The sequence below is a fragment of the Trichechus manatus genome, unplaced genomic scaffold, assembly GCF_000243295.1.
Source record: "Trichechus manatus latirostris isolate Lorelei unplaced genomic scaffold, TriManLat1.0 scaffold00063, whole genome shotgun sequence".
NCBI classification, from domain to species: Eukaryota; Metazoa; Chordata; class Mammalia; order Sirenia; family Trichechidae; genus Trichechus; species Trichechus manatus.
In genome coordinates this window covers 3,254,455-3,275,846 of record NW_004443999.1, presented here as the reverse complement: position 1 = coordinate 3,275,846, position 21,392 = coordinate 3,254,455, and the positions used below count along the sequence as shown (strand labels likewise).

The following is a 21,392-nucleotide window of genomic DNA, read 5'->3' as shown; positions in this document are numbered from 1 at the left end:
ACATATATGTAATTTTAGATCTCCTTTAAAAAGTGAAAATGTACCAAGTGAAATTAATTTAATAATTTATTTAATCCAATAGATCCAAAATATTACCATTTCAAAACGCATCAATGTCAATGTTCATTAACGTGATACTTTACATTCTTCCTTTCATACTAAGCTTTTAACATTAGATGTGAATTTTATATTTATAGCACATCTCAATCTGGGGAAGCCACATTTCAAGTGCTCACTAGCCACTAGTGTCTATCATAATGGACAATGCAGATATTGGCAATGCTACTAGGATAATTCAAGAACATGTGAATTCTTGGAATGGAGGGAAATTCAATATTCCCACAGAGATTGGCAAAAATACTATAATAACATTGAGTGTTAGGGAGGCTATAGGACAAATAATATTGAAAGTGATACAATTAATCAAGCCTTTGGATTTAAATACTGTGGCATGATCCAAAACGAGTCAGTGGTATATTAAATACATGATGACATTGTTACTTGTGGTTAATATGATATTAAATGATGACACATACCATCAAAATTAACATCAACTCATTTCTAGGAGTCCTAAGCCTTCTTTGTGAAGAGCTCGGAATGAACTTCAAGCCAAATAACCTCTCTGAAGAATGGAAGTAATAATAATTACCTTTAATTTCGCTGAAAGATAGTAGAAAAGGACTTTTTATCAAGACAGCAGACTGAAAGTTGAGATCAAGTAGATGATTTATAAGAGGGTACAGAAATTATGTGTCTCACATGCTCCTTAGCATGAGTGATAGCATAACTCACCAAGATGGGTTTAAAGTCAATAATGTGCTGGAATTTTATTAATATTATGCTGTTATCTCTATGTTTTCTGATCCAATCATCAGCGATGTTGAACTAAAAACAATTTTAACTCATTAAAGATCTGTTGTTAAAATGCAAATTTTCAATGACCTCTTTTCCGTTTCCTTAAAACTATCAAGGCTAAGATACGCCAAGATATGCCTATATCTGCATTATCCATTATGATAGACCCTAGCCACAAGTGGTTATGAGCCCTTGAACTGCAGCTTCCCCAGATTGAAGTGTGCTATAGACACACACACCCCCACAGTTAGCAGTGTGGTAGGAATGTTATGCTAGCTTCCAGTTCCAGCTCTGACACCATTAGCTTTGTCACATTTAATGCAGGAGTTGAGGTAGGCCAGAATTCTTGCTCCTAGGATATTTTCCACATAAAGGGAATTGCTATGGGTTGAAGTTAAAAGATTTTAAGGTGATGGCACACAGTTATTGCTTCTGGTTGGAGCTGTTAAAACCAGAGTCAAGATGTTGCCATCAGTGTCTGGGAGGAAATCATCACGGGGTTTTTATCAACTGAAGGTCCAACAGTGGAAATCTGAATGTGCAGTCAATGCCAGTAAGAGTTCTCACTGGCAGCTTCCACAAGCTCAGTTACCTACCTGGTTCCTTTTACTTATTAGTTTCCTTAGAGCCACCAACACATTCTAAAAGTGCTATGTCCTACAGTCTACAAGCAGGGTCAAAATTCTGGAGAAAAGAAGAAGGGAGAGACATATCAAATATGATTTTAAGGACCCTAGGAATGTGGAGCCCTGGTGGTATAATAGTTAAGAGCTCGGCTGCTAACCAGAAGGTTGGCAGTTCAAATCCACCAGCTGCTCCTTAGAAACCCTGAGGGGCAGTTCTGCTCTGTCCTATAGGGTCACTATGAGTCGGAACCAACTCAACAGCACCTAACAACAACAACAAGGGATGTTTCTTAATACCAACATTTCTCCTCTCCTTGAGAGACAATGGGTGAAATTATTTTTTAAATGAAAAATATAGTTAATTAATTTAAAATCATCTTATATGTGTATAGATCTTTATTTCTGCTTTTATTGGAAGTAGGGTGGCTTGACATAATCAGCCCTGAATTAGGATCAAGATATAGGCCTGATGATCCCACTGACCTGCCTTGTGACTTGTCCTTAAACTCTCTGGTTCTCAAGTTTATTTTTTGTAAAATTTTATGGTTGGATTTGACAATATCAAGGTCACTTTATGGATTTAACATTATATTTCAGATCATTGGATAGAAGTTTTGGTCACTGGGGGCTCTGATTTAGTAGAAAGTATAAAATTCCCAAAGATAAGAAAACGGATGTTGGAAGCCAAAAGGCAAATTCCTTCTTAATTTTTTTGGCCTTTGCTTGGGCCTTAAACTGGGATTTTGTTGGTGCAATCCTGATGCAGTCAGAGCAATAAGGTGATTCGACCTCTAGATCATCCCCAGATAGACATCCCATTAGAATTCAATCTCTGTTTAATGAACATAGGCAAAGTACATGTCAGAAAACAAGCTGGTTCTGGGCTAATATTTATTTTGGCACTGATATACCCCCTTTTGGATCGGTTCCTTGGAAAATCTTGGCAGCTGAAGTCTGTGCTGTGGATCTGAAGCCTTCTTCTAGTTAATTCTCCTTTCTGGTAACAGCCACGTCAAATTACACTCTACTGGCCTGGCAGGGGTGCTTTCTAAAGAGGAGGCTTCTCGATGATTGACAAATATTTGAGTGTCCTCTGGGCATGGCAATATGCATATCACTATAGTGGATTCACTAGGGACATGTAGGGCTCACTTCCTTTACAGTTCATGACACGAAGAATTCTCCCATGTTATTCCAACTGTTCATCTTTGCAAAGCTAAATTCTGCATTGCCTTGGCCATTTGCCCAGTAATATGTGGAATTTCCTTCTATTTTTATATTCAGAGAAAATATTGGGTATCTTCTTTGAGCGCACAATCTAATTAACTAAATAAAACATGCATACATTTAACAGTCAAACCTAATGTGTCAAAAAATGAATTTGTGGCTTGTCCCCTACCCTGTTCCACACACATACCCTCCAAGTCAGCTCCTTCCTCAATTTTCAAATCCCAACAAACGGTCCCACCATTCATCTACTTCTAAGGCCCAAAACCTACGAGTAAATTTGACTCCCATCTTTTCTCCATACCACACCCCACAAATCTTGTTGTCTCTATCATCCAACAATATCCTGAATTCTGCCAGTTATCAACACCTTCATAATTACCACCGAAACCTTAGCTATCAGCATCTCTTGACTAAAATACTGCATTATCAGCCTCCTCTCAGGTCTCCTTGATTTCATTTTAAAAATATATCATTGCTCTTAACCAACTTTCACGCTACTTTCGTTCGGAAAAAGACCTGAAAATCTGATCATGTATTTAAACAAGGCGGTAACATACCGGTTGACCACAGGCTCAGAGTTCCCTGCTTAGACCTTCAGTTGATAAAAACCTCATGATCGTTTTCTCCCAGACACCTTTGACAACATCTTAACTTTGATTTTAGCAGCTACAGCCTGAAGTAGTAATGTGTGTCATCATCTTAAAATCTTCCAACTACAACCCATGCCAATTCTCTCTACCTGTAAAAATGACTGTGATTAGGAATTCTGGCCCAATCCAACTTTCTCTATTAGTTGTGATTTGGAGCCGACACTTTTCTCCTAAGGTGAAAATACTGATCTGAAACAGAAAAGTGTTTTCATAGAACATAGTTTTTCCCCCTAGATATCTTCTTGCAAAGTAGAAATAATTCCTATATTAAACCAATACAACAGTGCAGGAATACTGGAGTTAGAAAACAGTAGTTAAATCAAATTATTGACTTTTTTGTGTAATGAGTAAGATTTACCACACATTACAGCAGGCAGAATATAACCTGCAGTTAAAAGAACCCATAAAACAGAGAAGTGATTTAAAAGCAAATTTTACTTAATTTTGGTTGAGTATCACATCAGGCTAGTCAGTTGTAAATTTCTTGATGTGATACTTTCTAAAATGCACGTGCATATTTCATAAAAACATAATGTGTATATATACATACATTAATGTAATAATTGCTTCAGGTTAAAAAAGAGTAAATAAATTTGAGCCTACAATATGATTTAGAACAATTTATTAAACAGATATATTTTAATATGAATATTATTCCTAATTTTTTTGATGTCATCTGACTCATTTTACTTACTATCCCCACACCTTATAGAGTGCTTAACACATAATAATTGTTCAATAAATGCTATAGGCTGCATGGAAAAGAATGCTGTCAAGATGAGGGAGTGATAAGTACATATGTGATCAAAGTGTTCTATTTTCTTTCCATCTTTACTCTTCATTAGTCATGTTTACCAGCTCTCCATAGCATCGGATATAACTTAAGGAGTTCTCTAAAATAGCTCAGCTCAGCTATTTTACCTTTGAAGCTGAGTTTTCCTCTGTCTTCCAGGCTAGACAGATACATCCTGTCTGAAATAGCCGCATGCGGTTAATAGCGATTGTACTGGACACACAGATCGAGAACGTCACATAAAAGAACCATTTCTGAATGAATAATAAAAGTGCAGAGTGACTCACATTTGCTTTTGAACTCTTTAAAAAAACAAAAAAACAAATCAAACCCATTGCCATGGAGTTGATTCCAACTCATAGTGACCCTGTAGGACAGAGTAGAACTTCCCCACAGGGTTTCCAAGCTGTAAATCTTTACTGAAGCAGACTGCCACATCTTTCTGCTGCAGAGTCACTGGGTGGGTTGGAACCGCCGGCCTTTCAGTTAGCAGCTGAGCACTTAACCATTGTGCCACAATGGGTCCTTGAACTCTTTTAATGGTACTTAAATATTCCTTCCTCCCACTATTATACACCATTATAAAATAAAACAGCGAAGTGATTTAAAAGACATAATATCCTCGACTAATTGACCATTAAATCCAAACAGGCTCCTTAAGCCTTCTGTTGCTGTGATGCTGAACTGTAAGCTTTTAATCTCTCCCGTCTTGTTTGTGTTACCTGAAAACACATTTTTCAACAAGAGACTTTTTCAGTAACATCATTATCTGTATGCTGCTATAAAGGATGGGATGTGAATGTATTTTTATTCTTTCTACGGTTCATCGCTAGCCGTATATGTGACCACACAACTGGACCATTGTTGATCAGCCCATGGTCAATTTAGATATGACACTCATCCCAAATATTCACTCAAATCAACATGCAGTTCAGTTCATAATTGTAAACCAGCACAGGTGATAAAAGAAATGGGCTGGACAGAACTGTGATTAACTTGGTTGGCTCGGTTTATAGAGCCATGTTGAAATGAACATAAATGACATTTAATATCTCTGCCCCATTCTAAGTAGGAACCAGATTCTAGCAGCATCTTTTAACCAAGCAGCTATTCATAAAATGGCTATGCTGTGACACATTTTATACGGTAATACACTGGGTTCTGATCACGAGACCTCAAAATTTAGTTACAGATACATAGATGTACATTGGATAAGATTAGAGAACAAGCTAGTCTATAGCAGCCTGCCAAGCCTGCTTGTCAGGAAAGCATAATTAGGGAAAAGTAACAAAGCATATATATGTGCTGATTGCAATTAAGCCAGTTACAAATCCTAAATAAAGTGTTATTTTAGCCTTGTTTATCTAGGCAAGTACCTAAATAGCCTACTTTGTTTTGTTTTTAAGTGTAGTGCAGTTGGAAATATGCTCCCATTTGATCCCGTTGGGGCAGGAACTTCTTATTGTTGAGTGCCTACCAGATGTCTACAGAAACCCAGGGGTTTCTGTCTGTTTTCCCATTTTATCTTCCCAAGCTAGGAACATGAGGGGTAAATAATATTTCTGATTTAGAGTTGGAGAAACTGAGGTCTCAAGGATTAAGAAACTTGCCCTCGGATACAGGTTGTAAAGATCAGAGACAGGAGTTGAACTTGTGTGTTCTCTCCACAACAACCATTCTAGCAAATCCCTATTAGAATTAAAATTAAAAAAAAAAAACAAAAAAAAAAACAGAGAAGGAGGAAAAAAGCAATCTAACTATTCCTCTAGATAATGTATTCTAAAGTCACTGAACTTGGGGGTTGCTTTCACTCATCTTCTCAATGTAAAGAATATAATGGACTAAGAATGTTACTTACAGCTCTTAAAGATAAAGGGGTTTTATGGATAATTAGGTTGTGGTCTACAAATAGGCTTCCCATTTTAACTCAAGCTCTCAAGCAGGTTTGTGGTCCATTTTAACATTCTTGATGATTAAACCACCTTAACAGCATCTCAAAGGATCCCAAATAATAATTCAAAAATTCTCCACATGTGGTATGAAAAGATTAGACAAGTCTTAAGCAGGCAGGGACTTTAATCTTGGCTGATAATACAGTGGAGAAATTATATACCATAAAGGCAGGAGAGAAGGAACAAGGGTTTAGCAAAAGGAAGATATAATCAGGGGACACAAACCTTCATATAAATCAAGCCCTTCTATTCTGGGTGATTATTTCATAAACTGGATCTTGGGTTGTTGATCTCTTTAAATGATTACTACAAAATGTACGTGCTTTAGGAAACTGTCGCTGGCTGATTTATATATCAGACGTATTTTCCAACAGTTTTTGTTCCTTAAGAATGTGGTTTTCATAATAGAGTTGATATTTTCAAATAATACGAAAAACTTGAAACTGGATTTGCATAAAAGCCGTGTAATTTTTAGTGTACAATTACTACATCACATATGGAAAAACAGTGATAAAAGAAGCAATCAAGTGCATAGCCAGATGAGACCCATTTCCCAAAGATAAGATCATTTTGTCAGGGATAGAAATAATGTTAGAAAGCATCTTTTTCCCTTATGTTTCTAAATTCTGATATTCCAGCCAGCTAATAAAATCAGCCCTTGTGTTTCCTCTAAGAAGACCAAAAGATGGGCTTATAAGCAGGCTAGACAGGATGGAAGGAAGGCAGGAAGGGAGGGAGGAGGGAGGGAGAGAGGAAGGGAGGGAGGGAGGGAGCAAGAGAGTGAAAGAGGGAGGGAGAGAGAAGAAAAGGAAAAGTACAAGGATCTTTAGAGTGTTCCATCTTCCTCAGCAATTTGTGTATTATTGAGCAGGCTTGGAGAAGATGAAGTGCTGTTTATTCTAGAAATATTTTTAAATTGTCAAAATGGCATTTTGTATTAACGACAGAAGATAAAATGCATATGAAATACCTATTAGTCATGATAACATTATTTATTTACCCTAATGCCTGTAATAAAGACAGCAAGTTAGCTACACAGTACTGTTAATCTAAATGAATTGAAGGAGTCACTGTTTTGCACATGTAAAGGATATTCTGAACATACTGTTCATCTAAGATGAAATGTTCCTATCTACACAGTAAGAGATGACTTATCCAATGACAATGCTTAATAAAACATAACCAAGTCACCAGGGCAAATAAGCAGTGCCTACAGGGGAAAGAATTCTTACTCCACACATTGCTAAGAACAACGTAATTAAATAAAACAATGTTATTATTAAAAGGCACAGTATGGTTAGCATTCTAGGCTGTTATCATCAACCTTAATGAAAGCAACCTCGAGAATATTTCAGGTTTCTAAAGCAGAAGGATTCTCCATGTTCATTTTGTGGAGAAAAGATAACCTATATGAGACGACAATACCGAAGCTAGCAACACATTTTATTCAGTTGGCCTTCTAGTTGTGGTTTTGTGCTTTATCCTTGTCTAGGCTAATTTTTAAGCAAAGTAAATGCTTACAGAGACCAGCGCCTGGTAAGGTCCTCTGCACAAATTCCTCAGACGGCTTCCTGAATGGGGCGTGATGGAGAGCATATGATAAAAAAAAAAAAAAAACAAAAAGCACCAAGACAGCTGTCTTTATAATACAGCGTGATTTCAGGAGGTGGAAGCAATATGATTTAGGAATAAAAAATTAACCAGATAATAAGTCTTGACTATCATAGGCTAATAGATCCACAAGTAAATATATGACTCAGATTGTTTATATTTTGTTCGACAACTTCTTATAAATTGTTTTACTTGGGTCATTTTGTTACTGTTACATTTTAGAATATTTATTTCACCAAGAAAATTCTGAGATCTGTACATGCTGCTACTTCATTATATGCAGTATACAGCTTTCTAACATGTTTCAGGCCACCTGGAACAGTGCTCAATGACTGTATTTATAGTTGAAGTATGTCACTTTTTTATTTTACAGAAGTAAGGCTATATGTGCAATACAAATAATCTCTGACTTTTTTTTAATCAGTTACAGTACAACTGGCAGAACATGTTATAACAGAAGCTTTGTTTTCTTCATTTTTTTAATGAGATGAGGTATTATGATTTGTCAGTGTGAAAATGGAAAATATTACCTTGTCTCTTGACTTAGAAATTTTGGCATAAAACAAAGTAATTTTTTTAAAAACCCTCAAATTGCTTTTCCGAGCTGGATACTTAGGAACAATGGTATTGATAGAAAAAAAGATGTTTCTTAGAAAGCAAGGCTGGCTACCTAGGAATTTCATCAGAAATACAATGTCATCACGGCCAGCTAGCCGTGAAAAATACATTAAAATACTTCTAGGGATAATATAGGCGAATTAGGAAGTGAAGAATTCAGATAATCCATAGAAATTGGATCTTTTGAAAATGAACATGCTTTTAAAGTTATACATTCTAATAACAGAAAACTGAACAAGATGTTTTTTATAGAATTTTTGGCAGGTTTTTAAACTGTCAGTCTCTATACTGTATGGTTTATAAAATTTTGAAAAATGATATTTTGATTCAATTTTTAATTCAACTCTGTTGATTCAAAATACCAAATTTTCATAAAAATTCATGGATTCTATGTATACGATGCATGAAAAGTTTGTCATTGTAATACAGACATTATGAAGTAGAAAGAGGCATTATCTAATGATTTAAATCTAAACAACAACAAAACATCCCTCCAGAGTAGGAACCTGGGAGAAGAATCAACTTCATGGGCATATGATCAGTGCAAGCACACAAGACCCCACACTTAGAAGTGCCATGCACAGAGAATAACCCTCCAAAGAGCTTGGCTTAATGCTCTGCTCTTGCTGTCTGGAAATTCTTAATAATATTTGAATAAGGTGTCCCATGTTTTCATTTTGCATTGGGCCCCACAATTATGTAGTCACTCCTGCCTGGGAGCCTATACTTCCTAATAACTGCCTCCAACCTGTATATTGCTGTGCTTTTGAAGATGCTAACTGAGGTTTTATTTCTGAGGTGAACATTTGCAAGACTTGTATGGCTTAGCCCTCCCCATCCTCCCACTAAACACTTTATTTCAATTTGTCATCATCTTGTCTTTCAAGGCTCTGCTAAGGAGAAGGAAGAATGGAGATTTTGCAAAGTGTGGGGAATGCTACAGCACCTAGTCTGCAAATCAGAGTGTTCTCATGCTCTTTCTTCTTCAACATGCCCATTTAAAATACTACTCAAGAAGTGAACTAGTCCAAAGATTATTTCTCACAATTACCAATGGAACTATTCCTACTTTCTATTTCATCTTTTTCCAAAAGCATTTGAAGTCATCACAAATTTAAACATAGTTTAAAATAAAACAAGAATAAAAACAAAATACCACTATTAATCAAAAAAAAAAAAAAAAAGCGGAGTAGATGTAACTAGGTATCTAAAATAAGGCCATGTGTTGCAAATAGTCATTCACTGAATTTAGCTTTAATATTATCAGTTAAAAAAAAAAACTTTTAAAACAAAATAAAGCTAGCAAAGTGATCATTAGCAATTGATCTTTTCAAACAACATTAAAATCCATATGGAAACTCAAAATTCTATAAGATGAACAAATATTTTTTCAAATGTGCAATTTTGCACTGTAATTTTATGCTAGTTAACACAGACGGTCTCTGTTCGCTTGCCAACCTCACCCTCACCCTGACCCCGGGTATTTTTTGTAAGCACGCTATGCTAATTTTTTTTACATGTTGCTGTAAAAAAATTAGCATAGCGCTCTTATAAAAATACCTCTGGGGGCTGTTGGCAAACAAATATAGACAGCGCTATTTTTGTAAAAATACAGTATTCCTTAATAAAAGCAGAAATCATTGAATTTTGTCAAAGAATGTCCAGCTGTTATACTTTTTGATCATTTAGCTCGATACAGTGATAGATGTTAGAGAATCACATCGTGAGAATAGATGGCTAGATAAAACACAGGGCATTTTTAGGGCAGTGAAACTATTCTGTATGATACTGGAAGAGGCTGCATAAGCGCAATTACCGCCATTGCTTCCCACCATTACTAGCCCCCGCTTTTCCTCATGGTATTTTCTTTGTTTTCCTTCTTTCTCCCTCCTCCTATTCCGGTAACATTGACTAAAGTTTCTCCTTGGAGGGTGGCAGAACACATTGATAACCCTCAAGGACTAGGATTAACTCATCTGCAATGTGACAATCGTGACTAACGGTGCCAGATAAATTTCAAGGATTGCCAGTAAGAAGTGAAATCATCTGGGACATGAGAAACGTGACCACCGTGAAGAGAAACTATAATCCTGTCCAGATAAAACCTTCGGCCAGTCTCCAGTAAAGGAGACAGGTCTTTTGGAGGAGCTCATTCCCCTCTGTCTCCTATATATCGATATACAATAAAACCCTCTTGCTGCCCACCTCACCCCTGTCTCAGTATTGGCTTTTGCTGCAGGCTGCTCAAATCCATGATTTTCGGTAACAATAATATAATGGTGGACACGTGACATTATGCATTTGTCAAAAGCTATAGAATTATTCAACAGAAAGGGTGAACCCTAATGTAAACTATGGACTTAAGTTAATAATAATGGATCGATATTGGTTCATCAGATGTAACAAATGTACCATACTAATGCAAGATGTTACTAATAGGAGACAGTGTGTGCAGGGGGGTGCGAAGGCATCTGGGACTGTCTGTAGTTTCTGTGCATTTTTTTCTATAATCCTAAAATGTTCTGAAAACTAGAGCATATTAAAAAAAATTGAGAGGGTAGTGAGATTGTTTAGTAGATATTATCTCTTTATATTGATCGAATTTAGGTTCACTTTTGGTCACTTCTTGAGCGCATTGAGTGTATATTTAAGTGCTTCAATAAGTCCTTGTATTTGGAAGTTCTATGCCATTGTTCTTTCACCTTTGATGTTACACTTTTCATAAACAAACTCTGAAAAATCAATGGAGGAGGCTGAAACCCAATAACAATGAAGTAGTTTGTCAGGCAGAGAAAGTCATTTTCTTAGGAAGTGAATATGTAGCCTGCGTGGATGGATTGGGTCTTTATTAGTTGTTATTTTGCCCTTACGGAGATAAGGCTGAGGTGAGGAGGCTATTTTGGTCAATAAGTTGATTACTTTTAAAGATCCTTGAGTTAAATATATTGCTTCAGAATGGTCCATTTTATCACCTCAAACAAGTTCTATGAGAGGAGTCAAGGATATTACAGATGAAAATAACTACTTTCTAAATACTGCCCAATCCTTTTCATACTTACACTCAGGCTGAGTGGCCACCTTGATGGGTTGAGAACTCTCCCCTGGCCCCCATTCATTACAGGCCACAACTCGGAAGGTGTACATGGCTTCTGGCTTCAGGTTTCCCACAGAAAGCTGAAGGGACCCAGGCTGGGATGTATTCAACGCTCGTTCCCTAGGAAATAAAAGTTGGAGAAAAAATTATTTCAAAGTGAATACTGAAATAAAATTTGCAGGGAAAGATTATTTCAAAATAAATACTTTTAGCCAAAACTTTCATTTCATATACAAGAGTAGTGAGGTGACACAAAGGTTGCTAACTCATTTAATTTTAGCCTGGGACATAATTCAAGACCTTTGAGACTTACACTATGGGAAATAAACTGACTGGAAGGACTAAAAGCAAATGTTGCAAGGACTCTGGGGAGTTCAAGTTTCTGTCATCCTCGATGAAACTTGCAAATTAGTCTTTTCCCTTAACAATTAACAATTTAGAATTCAAAACTCATGACAAAGAGCTATTAAAATAAGAAGAAACATCTGGAATGTAGACAGGAAGATGCATTTCATAAACATCCGGCTAACGACAAAAATCAAGGTTTCAATTATTCTACAAATCGGTCTTTGTCAGTATTGCCAACAAATGCGTTTATGCATTTTCTTTTATTGTAGGGAAAGGAAAACGCAGATGCTAAGTGTTGATATGTATGGGAGCGCGGAGCTCCTGTGGTTACTATAAGTGCTATTAGTGAAAGAAGAAGATTCCCTTCTGCATGAGAAGAAACAGCAACACATGTCTACTTGCTTCCTTGTTCTTCAGGCCACATCTACTTGGGTTCAATATCTTTACCAATTAAAAACTTCCCCAGTGGTTGCAAACAAATGGATGGATCTTTTGATCATGGTGGGATTTACAGTACATAAAGAGAAGACAAACTCTATGGATGTGGATGCTGACATTTAGGAGACAAGAAGTACTATTCTTTTGATTCTAGACATTTATATGATATCCTCATCGGTCCTTAACGTATGACTGATTGAACTTGGTGAAGAAGGAAACTCCTTTTAAGCTACTCAACTGATTCTTAAGGTTTCTATTTCTAGATAATATCTATTGCCTCTCAGTGGAATTGTATGTACATTTTAATAATGCCTTTCTTTCTTTCGAGATATTTAAAGTGAAATCTATTTTTCTGCCAGGACAAGCTAGACTACCATGAAGAAAAATAAGAACAAAATTTCATTAATATGACTGAATGACAGAGATTGTTTGGCTCATCCCCAAAACCACTTCTTCTTCATGTGCTAGACTATATTTCCCAGCCTCCTTGAGTTGAGATGGGGGTCATGTGACTGATTCTAACCAATGATTGGGAGTGAAAGTGATGTGTGGCCATTCCTGGCATGGCCTAGAAAAATCTCACAAGTGGAATCTTCCATGTTCTCTCTCTCCATCTGTAGGTTTGAGGCAAGCACTCATGGAAAACTTGGGAGCCATATATTGATGACAGAGAAACTAAAATTTGCAAGAATTCTGACAAGAGCTTGGAGAAGAATTACCTGTCAATCAGTATCACCTTTTTTTATACTTTACAGAGTCAGGAGTAATGTTCCATAGTTTTGAGCCACACACACGTGTGCGCAGTCCCCAGGTTATGAACTTATGACTTATATACAACCCTTAGTTATGAACCAACCCCTGAAAAGCCTATTGAATTAAAAATTCAAGGCACATACAATGGTTAGTAATAACAAATGGGCACTACTTTTTGACACACATCAAAACATTATTATTACTGTATCATTATGTTAAAGATGTTTTAGTGTATCTGGAAGTGTTTCTTTAATGTTTTTTATGCATAGAAAGATACAGGTATCCCCCTCTTTTGGAAAGCCCTCTTCATGCCACTTCTCTTTTAAGAAAGACCTATATTACTACCTGTTTTAGCTAACTGAGAGAAATTCAAAGAGGATTTTGACCTTTATGAAAAAAGGCAAAAAGTGAAATAGGGTTTAGTGTTTGTTGTGCAAGCAGCCATTAAAGAGGCAGCATTCACCCTAGCAGCGGGAGTGAGGCAGCTCCCACCTTGGGCCTCAGGGCCTTCTGGGGCTCTCTGAGGATGGGAAAAGAGCAGCGTCACGGGGTCTCCAACCAGCCCTCCCTGCCCAGTGACCACCTCCTTTCTTCCTGCACATCCCTTCTCCACTGTGCTACTTTTGTCCACCCCTCCTTTCTCCAGGCTCCTGGTGGGGCATGATCCACAGTCTCCAGCCTCCCATAGAGCCTGGGCAGGCAAGCCAGGGACTTGTCTCAGTCCTCTCTCTCTAGAATAGGGAGACTGCAGCAGAGGTACCCCAGAACCAAAGCCAATTACCTCCCCGCAGTGTGTGCCATCTGCCGCCTGTCAGCCTCTCTCTTTGAGCCTTGATCACAGGCCCCAGTGAGGGTGGAGGGAGAGGCTGGTTCAGCCCCTCCTTCCTGGCTTCTTCCCAGGTGCCTGGAAGCCTCTGCTCTCCTGCCTCGCCCCCTCTCCATCTAGCTCAGGACATTCCTGGACACTTTCTGATGCATGAGCTGGGGAGGGTGGTGACATGGGGGTGAGGGATGGTAGCCCTAACCCTAGAAGAGGTGGGTAAGGAGCCCTGGTGGTGTAGTGTTTAAGAGCTAGGCTGCTAACGGAAAGGTCAGTGGTTCAAACCTACCAGCCCCTACGCAGAGAAAGATGTGGCAGTCTGCTTCCCTAAAGACCATAGTGTTGGAAGCCCCGTGGGGGAAGTTCTACTCTGTCCTATAGGGTCACTATGAGCCAGAATCAACTTGATAGCAACAGGTTTTTTTAATATATTAGGGCTTATTTGTTAGATAAGTTAGCATTACCTTAACCAGTACTGGTAGTAATTATAAAATGCACCATATATGAATCTGGATAGATCCTGGGGTTTAGGGATTGCTTTAGGACTACAGTGTCAAGTTGACGGAAGGCCGAATTCTGTCATCTAAAACGGAAGGGGTCTGGTGGGATTCAAAAGTAACCTATAGTAGGCAACGGCAAGAGACATCAGCTAATGCTCCCATACACTACATATAGCACTGCTATCTTCTACAAAACTAAGATTATTGAGACCAATGAGTTGTTTTTTAAAAGAAAATCCTCATGATTTAAACCCACTAGTTAACTACAGTTGGCTTGCAGCAGTTCACTGAGATTAAGAGCATTGGTGTAGGAACTTTTATATCATATTTATTTATTTTATTTTTGCAAAAGAACTTTTATAAGCATTATCTTATATGGCCCTTTGGTGTGGATGGGGTGGTTTTATTATCCTTATTTTACAGATGCAAAAGTGAGATTTACAGAGACAAAATGATTTTTTCAAGGATTCATTGTTAGTGGGTGTCTTAGTCATCTAGTGCTGCTATAACAGAAATACCACAAGTGGATGGCTTCAACAAAGAGAAATTTATTCTCTCATAGACTAGTAGGTTACTAGTCCAAATTCAGGGCATCAGCTACAGGAGAAGGCTTTCTCTGTCAGCTCTGGAGGAAGGTCCTTGTCATCAGTCTTCCCTTGTTCTGGGAGCACCTCAGTGCAGGAACCTCAGGCCCAAAGGACACACTCTACTCCCGGCACTGCTTTCTTGGTGGTATGAGGTCCCCCGTCTCTCTGTTTGCTTCTCACTTTTATGTCTCAAAAGAGATTGGCTTAAGACACTATCTAATCTTGTAGATTTCATCAATATAACTGCCACTAATCCATCTTATTACATCATAGTGATAGGATTTACAACACATAGGGAAATCACATCAGATTACAAAATGGTAGACAATCATTCAATACTGGGAATCATGACCTAGCCAAGTTGACGGATATTTTTGGGGGACACAATTCAATCCATGACACTGGGTATCAAAGTTAAGAAAGAAATTTGGCCCTTAAACCTCTAACCTTTCAACAATAATGGGAAAAGGAGGAGTCTATTCGGATCATGCACACTAAGGATAGAAGACACGTCCAGAGGGGAGGAAGAGACAATGGGTATCTGGAAACTACAGTGAGGATAATTTTTCTCATCAGCTGCTATGAATCAGTTCATGATTATCTTTTCCAGACACTCAAGCAACATAGTTGTCATCAAAGGTCAGATTAGGACACCAAGACTTTTTAGGCATCTATGGTGGTGCCAGGAGCCCTGGTGGCACAGTGTTCAAGAGCTCAGCTACTAACCAAAAGGTTGGCAGTTCAAATCTACCAGTCACTCCTTGGAAACTCTATGGGGCAGTTCTACTCTGTCCTACAGGGTTACTATTAGTTGGAATTGACTCGAGGGCAGTGGGATAAGGAAAGGGAGCTTTTATAATGGACTTCATTCTTCTAACTATAGATGATTCAGATGAAATAACTGTTCCAGGACATGGTGTCATAACCCATTGAACAGGCATTCTTCAAAGGAAAAAAAAAAGGCAAGAAAATATGGGTATGTCTTATTTTAACCCTTTCATTCTTACAGGTACCTCTAGGTACCAAGTACTTTTTCTGCCTCTGAAGGTTTATTGGGTAGCTGCTGCGCCATTGGCAATGCATGCTGCTGCAAGCAGGGGGCTTTATGACTGAAACCAAAGAAACAAGCGTGTGCCGCAAATTACTGTTTCTACAGGGTATTGAACGAGGTGTCTGAATTTTGGGTAGAAAAAAATTGAAATTTTGAAGATTTTTATTTGTTACACATATGTACCAACAGATACTGGTGGGGACTGTGGGATATAATTAGTGGTACTTCATATGTGCCACTAAACACTTAGGGTGGGCTTGTGGGAGGGGGCAAGAAAAAAAAATCCATAGCACCTACCAAAACTTCATACACACTCCATGATTCAGAATGCTTCCATTAATTAAAACACATGGTATCAACACAAAATTCAAAGCAGAAAATAATTGGCTCAGAAAAGGGTTAAATGAACCCAGGTAAGCATGCCCAAGACTATATAATAAGAGCATTACTTACATACAAAAGAGGATACTATACATTATAAGTGAGAAGGGAGTTTGAAGATCCTATAATATCTATCAGCCTCCAAACTCTACCCCCAATTAATATTAGTCACAAGAAAAATTCTGTTCTTTGATGTGGGCAATTGATAGTTTCACAATTTTACATGGAGTGGGAACAAAAGCTTCTGTACAAAGGGCTTATATGGTATTCACCAGTACAATACAATCTAAGCAAACAGTGTTCTTCCTATGCAGACACAGTCTCAAGACAACTCTAAGTCCCTCCAATCGTGTGCTGATGCTGCCCCTGGATTGACCACTTGTTTCTTCAATATAGGCTCTTAAGTGGTTTTAAACAATGATTTAATCACACATTTCAAATCTATGTGGCACTCTTCAGAAATCTAGTTATCATATCAAAATGAGATCACATCATAATGTTCTGTAGACTGTGCAGCGGATACGGGATGGGATAAGTGTGGGTAGTGTTGGTTTGGCTTTCTCATGTCCTGGATGTATAACTCTGGGCAAGTTACTTGGCTGAGCTTCAGTTTCCGCAAATGAAAAATAAGCATAAGAAAAATGTTTACCTCATAGAGTTTCTGAAAGAATTACATGAGATTCTGTATGTGGAACATATGAAGTAGTAGGCCCAGTGGCTGGTACTCCTATAGAGTATTCCATAAACAGAAGTTGCTGCTGTTATTTTTATTATCATAACAAAATACCGCCACAACCCCCTAAGAAATAAATGTTCTTAAGTCCAAAAAGGGGGCTTTTTCCACAAAATATTTAGAACCAGGCATCAGAGGAGATAAATTAGTAAGTGGTACAATCATAAAGAAAAACTATATAAACAGTTATCCCTGAGCTATGGGCCTGACAGAAACACTTCGTTATTTCCTGTCAGATTAATTTTGCTTGCAGAGATGAAACAACAAAAAGAGTGGTCACAACTAGAGCTATTGAACAAGTTTCAATAACAGAAACAGTAATGTTTCTAAAGGCCGGGCTTTGCTGACAGCAACTGGAAGGAATAAGAGTTCCTTGAGTTCTACAGCTCAGCTAAGACAGCCTCTGCGACACCCATCATCCCCACTGATGTCGGGGTTCTGTTGCCAGTCTGCTCAGGACCTGCAGGAATGCAGCAAACTGCTAAAGTGACACAGGGCATTCTGGGAGAAATGGCTTCTCTTATACCACATCATCCTTCACAGATTTGTTCAGTTATACACCAAAAAGTTCCTAGGAGGTTTTTGATCACTCCTTTGGTGCTTCCATGGAGGCTTGGTGGTGCAGTGGTTAAGAGCTACGGCTCGCTAACTAAAAGGCTGGCAGTTCGAATCCATCAGCCGCTCCTTGGAAACCATATGGGGCAGTTCTACTCTATCCTATAGAGTTGCTATGAGTCGGAATCAACTCAACCATGATGGGTTTGGGTTTGGTTTGGTCTGGGTTTGGGTGCTTCAATAGCTAACAAAACATCCCAGGTCATTTCCCAACAAGGAAGTTAAGTCTGAGTCTGGAAGGGCAGTTTATAACTCTGATTTTCTCTGATCCTACAGTAGACAAATGCCAGCAGCCTAAAGCAGTTAAACTCTCCATAATCTCCACATTTAAGTGGTTAGCAATTAAGGATTTTCTCTCTGCTTACTCTAGCCCATGGTGTCTGAACATGGGCAGATAAGAATGCTAAGTTCTGCAGGAAAGAGAACAGTAGGTTTTAGCAGTTTGCTCAATTAACATGTTGGGTGTCCTACTTGTCACTTCCCAGGCTGCTGCCTCTCCAGGAAGTTCTCTTCTATTTACCTGAAGATGAAATTACCCTTCACATCCGAAAAGGTCAGAGTCATGGTCTGTGGCAACAGATACTGTCAGACAAAGTTATTTCATTACTTCATTTCTTTTTCCCCTGACTCTGAGATGGCAGCCAAATTCAAGATAAGTTAACTGAAGCCAAGGCAGCAAGTCATCTGTGCGTTCTAGAATCCATTCACTATAAGTTCATTCATTGAAAATCCATGTAGAGTATCAAATATAAAAAAGTCTGACTCCTCCTCTGACTGAAAAAGCTATAGACAACTTGAGACACCCCACCCTGCAAAAACCATGCCCATCCCTGTTTCTCTTCTTTTTCTCATTCTGCCTTTTGTTTGGTTTGGTTAAGCCTGGAGTTACCTTTGCCTGACTCACCCTTCCTTCTCAGTTTGGCAAATCCAATTAAAATGAAATCTCCTTGGTACAGTTTTCCTACCATCATGTTCTCTGTTTCCAGCAGTATTAAATGCTTTCTCTTATGTTCTTTCATTGCTCTTGGCTTATACATCTATCGTAGCATGTGTCACATTGTATTAACAGACATGTCTGTCTCTTTGACTCGACTATGAACTATTTTAGGAGAGAAGCCATATTCCATTCATATTTTATCCACCCTGAGCATATATACCCACTGAGTATAAAGAACAGCTATGTCACTGGTACTCACAACGTTTAAATGAATGCATAAATGTGAAAAATTCAACAGAATAATTTCATAAAATCTCCACATAGTATGATCTTAGAAAATCCTGGAGAGCTGGATTCTATTCCAGGTTTCATCCCAACTTAGGTGGGTGGCCTGTGGCATGGCACTTCCCTTCCTGGGTCACAGTTTCATTATTGGAAAACTTGAATAGAAGGATTCACTGAAAGGAGACTATTTACTCTAACAGTCTTCATTGAGATAAAAAATTACCTGAGATTTTTAGCTGAATCAAGCACTTTGTTTGTTTGTGTTCACATTTAGGAAGTAAACAGAGTTTACAGGCTAAGAATGATATTGCTTGCTAGTGAGTCATGTGTAACAACAAGTTTCTAGTATACATTTTAAGTAAATCCATAGTGTCTTGCCTAAGTGCACCAGGGTGTTAACATTTAGTTACAACTGTGAGGTGAACAGCAAATGCTGTTTTGAAGTATCAAATACCTAAATAGATACTTCACAGAGGAAGGATTAGGTGAATGCTCTTTTGTGGGGAAGGAATTAATTATTTTTAACGGAAAGTTCATAGAATCCCGCTTTTATCCTTGTCTGCTCTCATTTTCATTTCTTTAGTGGTAACAAGAGACGTGCAACCAGCAGAAAATTTCAAAAGTGCTGTATGGTGTTTTCTGAAATACTGTGTTTACTGGAATGGCTCAAAGCGGCAGCAATAATGACAACCCAAATGCCAAGAATTTGGAATCAGTGCTGTCTTAGCAGGAAAGCAAGCTCAGAGATGAACCATCCCCAGGTAAACAAAAAGGAGAACAGAGGTCATGTTTCTTGGTTAGAGTCTTTCTCCTACATTTTGGTTAAAAAATCTGTGTTTTCTTGAATTGTTAAAAAAAAGAAGCCCTTGGAACAGGTAGGAAGTGTGGTTGTTTAAAAAAAATTAATATAATCTGTTCCAACATTTAGTACTTATCCAAGAAACTGTTTATATCCGAAATAACTATTGCAACAACAAATAAGAAGCTAATTTGGCAGCGAGGAGTTGGTTTTATATTGTTTGTTTTTTTTTTCTTTCTTTTTTCTTGTTTAGTTATAGTCTCTCCATCCATAACAAATATGACTCAGTTCCGTGACTTCTTCTCATTTTGTTTTCTTGGGATGGGCCATCTTATTCTTCTCTAGTTGCAGTTGTCTTATCATCTTGATACATATCTCTGACAGAGTCTTGATACATATCTCTGACAGAGTCTTGACACATATCTCTGGCCCGTACTTCTTCTCTGAACTCCAAATTCCCATTTTCAATCTCTAGGTTGACATCCCGTTTGAAAGTTTTAAGGGTATGTCAAAAACAACATGTCTGAAATGGAATTTATGATCTTCATTCTTAAACATGGACCTTTTCCAGCATCCAAATCTCAGTGAAAGACACCATTATCTGTCCATTTAAATAAGTTGGAAACCTAGACACTATCCTTGACATCCCCCCCGCACCACTCATGTCCAATCCATCACCTGGTCCTTCAGTTTAATCCACTAAATATCTCCCAGATCTATCTCCATCACTCTATCTCCACTGACTTCTTAGTCTCAGTCACTGTCATCTCCTGCCCGAGGTTCGCAAAAACCTAGTAAATGGCTTCCGGCATCCACCTGACTGATCTATCTTAGAATCGCCACTCTTCAGGCACAGTAGTTGTTTCAAAATGCAAATTTGATCATGGCCTGGACATCATACGTGCCTTTGTTAAATCTTCTCATGAAGCATGCTCCTTTCCTTTAGAGTGATTAACTTGGCATATGGTTGTAGATTCACCAGTGGGATAATCACTAATCTGCTGACAGAGAGGATTTTGGATTCTCCATTATCCCCACAGTTCCTGACACAGAGCTGACCCACGTTTGTTGACTATATGAATAACGGGTTGACCATTTATATATGTCATTCATAGGTGGCATGTTTTATTTTTTAATGTGTATCAAGTCCATTGAAAAAATGATATCACTATTACCTTCTCTCATTGATGATATAACAACATTTTGAGGTAGAAAGGGCAGAGTTTTACATTTTACAGAGAAGCAGTGGGGCTTTGAGAGGAGGACTAACTTTGCCAAGCTTTAAGTCAGGGCCAAATGTGGTGCTTTGGATTCCCAGTCTTGTTTGCTTTCCATCACAACACACTTCCTTCATGGATAACAAGCTTCATCTGCCACATCGTCCTCAACTCTGAAGAGCAGGGAGAGAATATGTAAACACTATGTTGACAATGTAATGCATGCTAAATTCTAAAATGAATCCCTCATGTCAATCGTAAAAAGCTGGTCTTTGATCCTGAGCACTGAGCAGAGGTTGTCAGAGGTGGCATAAAGCCGTGTAAAGCATACATTGCTGCAAGCTGGGACCCCAGTTCAGCCTTTGTTCTGCCACAGAATAGTGTGTGTGGCCTTGAGCAAGTCAGGGGTATCTTTGTGCCTTCCCTGCTTGGTTTGCAAAGTGAAGATACCAGTCTCTTATCTGCCTACCTCACAGGGTTATTATGAGGATTAAACTGA

General features: G+C 38.2%; 1 protein-coding gene across 1 annotated transcript in view; it reads right to left on the bottom strand.

The window, feature by feature from the left end:
* The window catches only part of DCC (DCC netrin 1 receptor), a 608,075-nt gene that overhangs the window by 266,237 nt on the left and 320,446 nt on the right, over nt 1-21,392 (bottom strand). Inside the window, exon 7 of the mRNA XM_004379240.2 lies at nt 11,395-11,549. Within this exon, the coding sequence (XP_004379297.1) occupies nt 11,395-11,549 (155 nt within the window). The remainder of the gene's footprint in view (nt 1-11,394; nt 11,550-21,392) is intronic.